This window comes from Natrix helvetica (assembly GCF_964273705.1).
Source record: "Natrix helvetica genome assembly, chromosome: 6".
Taxonomy (NCBI): Eukaryota; Metazoa; Chordata; class Lepidosauria; order Squamata; family Natricidae; genus Natrix; species Natrix helvetica.
Genome location: NC_138553.1, coordinates 16,386,592 through 16,392,591, shown reverse-complemented (window position 1 = coordinate 16,392,591; position 6,000 = coordinate 16,386,592). Strand labels below are relative to the sequence as shown.

Below are 6,000 nucleotides of genomic sequence, written 5' to 3'. Positions count from 1 at the left end.
CCCCCCCCCCTTCCTCAAGCGCTCCTAGTTCCCCCCTGTTCGGCACAGCGCGGGCCCTTGGGAAGAGGACGGAGGGGCGGTCTTTCTCGGGCAAGGGGAGGAGCCTGTCTGCCCCCGCCCCCGCTTGTGCGTGACGTGAGGAAACGAGGCTGGCGCCAGCCGCCTCTCCTGCGTGTGTAGGCTTTGCGTGTGTGTGTGTGTACATGCAAGCGAGGGAGCGAGAGGCGAAGCAAGCGCGCGCGTGCGGAGGAGTCTCCCGCGAGGCTCGCCGAAACCCAGCGCAGCAGACGGCTGCCGGCGGGGTCCGGCCGCGGGGCATGGAGAGCCTGCTGGAGAATCCGGTGCGCGCCGTGCTCTACCTGAAAGAGCTCACCGCCATCGTCCAGAACCAGCAGAGCCTCATCCACACCCAGCGCCAGCGCATCGACGAGCTGGAGAAGCGCCTGGACGAGCTCAGCACCGAGAACCGCAGCCTCCGCGAGCAGTACGCCCTCCCGGCGGAAGCCCCGGCGCCGCCGCCGCTGCAGCCGAGGGTTCCCCCTGCTGCCTCCTTGCCTTGCCGAGCTCCGCCTCAGGGCCAGCAGCCGGCGGCGGCGGCGGCTGAGCAGGAGGAGTTTCAGCACCACCAACAGCTCCCGGCGCTCCAGCACCCGCCGCCGCGGCACCCGCAGCCGCCGCCTCCTCCCAGCAGTAGCAAGCAGGCTCAGGCCGGCCCCAGCGGCACCCGGACGCCGATCTCACACCAGCACCCTTCCCTCCAGCCCCACCAGCACCATCACGAGGACAGCCGGGAAAAGAGCTGTTGCCCTGCCCTCCGTCCGCACAAAAGCCCCCCAGCCCTCGGCAAAGGCGTCTTAGTCAGAAGGCTAGAGTAAGTCGATGGGGACGGGGCGGGGGGAAGAGCGGGAGGAGGGGGCTGGGATGCCTATAAGTAAATAAGTAAAACGGATCCAAAGTATCCTTCTTTGAGGAGCAAAGATTGGTCCTTCCCGCTCCCATCCTGTGTAACCGACCGCTGCAATCGAATTGAGTGGGCGGGTGGGGAATCCCTTCCTGAGTGAATTGTACAGTTTTCCATAGGATCACGGAGGGGCAAAAGCTGCCCAGCCATAGGGGTATCATCTGGCTGATTCCAAACTGGCTTTCTCATTACTGCCCGGTAGCTGGAGGGTACAGTTTTATCAAATTCGCCACCCACTCACTGGCAAAGTCTTCTTGTGAAAGCATGTGGTGGTTGTGGTGATGGGTTTTTCACTGTCCCTGCTATTTTGTAGGTTGTATGTTTGTGATGGAAATCCAGAACTAAAGGCAGATCTGAATGAAGGAGAGAAGGAGCTGAGCTGTGCGCCTTGTTTTGTACGCCTCTCTGCGTGTAATGTAAAATCTCTTATTACACAACTAGGGTTTCCCTTCCATTAAGGTGGTATGGACATATTACAGATGCTTAGTGCCGTTCCGATGAACCTTATTTTCATATTTTTGTGAAGATGCAGGTTTGCTTTCTCTGCAGGTTTTATGCTATGCAATGATGACTTCCAGCTGCTAAAGAATCAAACAATCCTTTTAAAGGTTTCCCTTTGGCAGAGAAAGTGTGGTTTTCTGTAGTGTGATCTGGGGAAGCATCACTCTATTGCAAGGAATTACTATTGCAAAATAGTAATAGTTATTTTTCAGGGTGGACACAGACTGCATTTAAATTTGCCAATCACTTAGTCAATGGATAACGCTAATGTTATCTGCCCATTTCTTCAAGATGTTTTCAGGAAATGATATTACAAAATTTGTGTGTGCGCGGGCGTGTGTGCTTGCCCAGGAAATTAAAATAACTATACTGACAGAGAAAGATTAAAAAAATAAAAATAAAGCTTAGCTGTGGGTACTTCATAGTGTAGAAGTAAAGTTCAAAATTTGGAATCTAGCCTTCGGTTTTGATTTTTAATAGTACAGATGAAAGCTAAAGCTACCATTATCACTAATGATAAGAATTTGTCACTTGCTTTTTGCTTAAAAAGCAGATGGTCTCTTGAAAGAAGGGCTATATTTTTAGTTGGCTGTCACAGAATTAGGCATTGTGCAACTTGGAGGGGTAGCCCCCTTTCTCTCCGAATCAGACAATATAACGCATGATGGGTGGCTTTATTTTCCTGAATGTAAAATATATGTTTTCCTAGCAGCATATAATCAGAATTTTTTAAAGTTTTGCATATTGAACTCATAGTAATAAATGATTTTCGGGTAACAATTATTGGTATATTGGGCCCATTTATCCTCCCCAAAAAATGCTGTAGAAGCTCTTCTGTATTCAGTTGTTGTACATTCAAAGTCTGAAAATGACATTCTTTGGTGCTGTATCGGTGTAAAAGCTAAACAGGAAATTTAGAAGTCTGTTAAAACAACAAAAATAAATCTTAGTTTATTTATATTAGGAAAAAAGTGTTACAAAAATAGTATTGCCAAGTTTTTTCCCCTCCATCTCATTCTCATTTCTCACATATGTTGCAAGATTGAGCATGCATATGCTTTCAGTGCATTAAACTGAAAATCTGTTTCCTGTTACCAACATTTGGATTCATTTTTTTTTTCAAACACTGATGTGGGGGAAAAATGTGGGGTAGTTGTCATCCAAATGTACACTCAAGTGATACGTTAAAATTCTGACGTATTGTGCCGGGGACAGCAAAAGCTCTACATCCTCAGCAAGGTTAAATTAACCTCCTGTTTTATTCTGAAGGTTTGCCAAAGCAATTTTTAAGCTAAAAATGCAGTACTGTATACAACATGCCTAGTAGGTCAGCTCTCCATAATATGACGTGTCTATAGATATGTTGGAGCTGCAACGTAGTATTTTGCATAGTAATTTTGGGGAAAGGATAAGTATGTTTGATAGCCAAAGGAGTCTATCATCTTAACATCTTTAAAATTGGTCCGTCATATTGGAGCCTCCAAATGCTGTTTTGGTGACTTACAATTTTTTTTTTATACAACTGATCCCAAACTCTGTTTGATTGGAGTGATAATCAAGAGAAAAATCTACCATTTCCAAATGGCAATCATCTGAACTGCCATTTGAAATTGGAAGAGGTTTGAAGTGCCCTTTCTTTCAAAAGGCTAAGTGTCAATTGTGTGGCTTTGGAAATGCAAACCAAAGAGCAGAAGCAAGAGATGGTTAATTTTTGCAATGTATAAAACATGAATTCTCAACTCAAAACAACTCAAAATATGCGTGTAATATGAGACCAGTCGATGCACAAAGCTCAGAAGATGCAGTTTTGCCCCTTGGAAGAGCTGGATTAAATCTGCCTTGGGTAATCTTAGGGTATCTTCTTTCATCTGGTAAAGATCAGGGGAATTTATGTTTATGTTTATTGGATTTATATGCTGTCCTTCTCCCAAAGGACTCAGGGCGGCATACAGCACTAAAAAGAAAAATGCATATTACAAAAGTTAAAAAGAAATTAGATAGAGAATCCAACAAACTCAATTAGTATAAACAATAACATTTAAAAAATTGGATTAAAATTAACAATTAAATCAAGCATTTATTTTATTTTGTTCAAGCCAGGCCGGCTTGTTGGAAAAGCCACAAATTTATATTTTAGGGCAAAAGCTGTGTGAAGATTAAGCATTTTTTCCAGACCTAGAAGGCTTATAGAAAGGCGTCCATTAGCTTTGTATGCAACTAACCAAAGAATCCTGTAGCATTACGTGATTGTACAAGAGAATGTCCCAATAGCTTGTATCTTAGGCTGTATTCTCTAAAACACTTGAACTTATTATTTTGAATAGATCAGATGAGAATACTAATTTCAAATGGGTTTGTTCCCTATCAAAATGTTTAGGATGAGAGATTACAAAATCCTTTGCACTGTGTCTGTACAGTGGCAATATTGTGTTTGATAAAGGTGACTCCATGTTATTCCTGACATCCTACATCCTATCCACTTCATATTTTACCAAACTTTTAGAAACCAAGCAGCATTCTTTCTGTAGAGAAAGTAGTTTCAAACTGGAGTTGTTTTTTTAAAAAATTCTTCTTGAAACTAGTACTTTTACATACAAAAAGAGCAGAGTTTATAATAGCCAAATATACCGAAAGACATTATCAGCATAAACAGACAGTAGTTTCTCTGTGCCAGTTCTGTGATGTAACGAATTCATGCTTAAATAAGCGAGCAATCCTCCTTTGCCACTGCATGCTTTCTAAAGACGGTAAAAGATGGCCTTTGATATTGTTTTTCAAGGAGAGAATTAACTTGACTGATCTAAAAACTGTGGCTCTTTTCCTCAACATGTATTTTTCCTTAACATTTTCCTTAACAGTATCAAGTCACTCTCCCAGATAAATCTGTAGCAGTAGTTCTAGCAGCAAACTTACTGGGTCAAAAATCACATTCTAAGAAATACAGTCTCCACTCAGTTTCTCCAGGAAGTGCCTAGCATCTGAAGAGCATTTGTAACAAGGGAATACTGTCAAGACTTCATTACATCAGTATCTTCTTTCACATTGGCTAGATAAATGCATAACTATAACACAAGGCAAGAGAAACATTTTTTGAAAAGCATATGATATGCTTTTAAAAATATAAGAGCAAGCTAGTCATAGTTTTTAATGACTAGATAAGCAAGCCCCTTGTATTCATAAAAGATAAATAGATGATAGCTAGATAGATGAAAGATAGGTAGGTAGGTATGTGGATGGATGGATGGATGGATGGATGGGTGGATAGATAGATGAAAGACAGACAGACAGATTTTTGTGGTTTGAAGAAGTAATTAAAGAAAGAAAATAATTGGAAATCCTCATCCATGCCTCTTCATTAGCAAAGATTTCCCAATCTTTGGAGTGTAGTGAATACATTTGAATGTTGAGTATTTGCCATAAGCAGTTTCAGAAATGGCTGCAATTATAGCATGGATGGACACAAAATTCCTATTCTCCAGAAGGCAAATCAAGCTCTGGGCTTCAACTCCCTACCATATTACTTTCTAAGCATATTTCTGAGACATGCATGTGGTCCAGAGATTTTGTTAGACTACTCATTACTGCTGAGGTTATGTATTGGTTTGTAGCATGCTAGCATCTCATTCCTTTTTTTACTTAAACTAATCTAATCTAAAATAAAACAAAACAAAAGTAGAGAAGACAAACAGTTTTGGGAAGATCCAGGCGTATTGTTGCCTTCAGGACTTCATTGGGATTTTTTGAAAGAGGTCCCTCCTTGTGGTGTAGGTTCCTACTTACGAGTAGACCACACCTTCGTTGCATGCAATGTTTCTGTTCCTCAGTTCCAGTCACTTGCACTCTCAACCTGGGAAAATATGAGCCCACATTCCACAACAGATAACTGAATCTGCATCTCCATAGCTTCTGGGCTCTTAATTGGCTGGAAAGACCAAATCCATGGCGGTTGACCAGGTTTCTTTAAAAAAGGCTTTTTTCCAGGAGAGACAAATCAATCCCAGGGGCTTATCACTTAGTTGTTTTGCAGATGCCAAGATTGAATATGAGCCCTGGGTGAGAGAAATAAGTATACAGTATTTATATTTCCCATTAAACATTTAGTTTAACTCTAAATTAGATAACATGTGACCCACTGGGTCATCATTTCAGAGGTACTTCCTTATCTAAACAGAGAAACAGCATGACCATGGGCAGCCAAAAATAGTGGGAGCAATTTCCCCTTTCCTGATTGGCTTCCCTTGCAGGAAGCTGGCAGGGAGCATTGGAAATGCCCATCACCTGATCACATGGAGCGGTAATGCAGCAGGACTGAAGTGGCAGCAACTTTGCCATATTTCAGTCCCATGGAGTCATGGATCCTGGATTTTGGATGCATTCTTTAAGTTAGCTTCTTTGAGGTTTGTCGATTCAAAAATTGTTACTCTGTAGTGCACCATTTCATCCAAATTGAAGGTTACAAACTATAAAACAGATGCAGGAGTTTTAGTAACACATAGATTGAAGGTACCCCATAATAGGTGCAATTACATTGGTACACC

At 42.4% G+C, this 6,000-nt stretch overlaps 1 protein-coding gene across 2 annotated transcripts in view; it reads left to right on the top strand.

Moving 5' to 3' along the window:
• Window positions 1–317: 317 nt before the first annotated feature.
• The window catches only part of IQSEC3 (IQ motif and Sec7 domain ArfGEF 3), a gene marked incomplete at its 5' end in the record, with an annotated part of 253,802 nt that continues 248,119 nt past the window's right edge, over window positions 318–6,000 (top strand). For both annotated transcript variants that reach the window (XM_081957148.1, XM_081957147.1), the window contains one exon: window positions 318–871. In XM_081957148.1, the coding sequence (XP_081813274.1) occupies window positions 318–871 (554 nt within the window). The remainder of the gene's footprint in view (window positions 872–6,000) is intronic.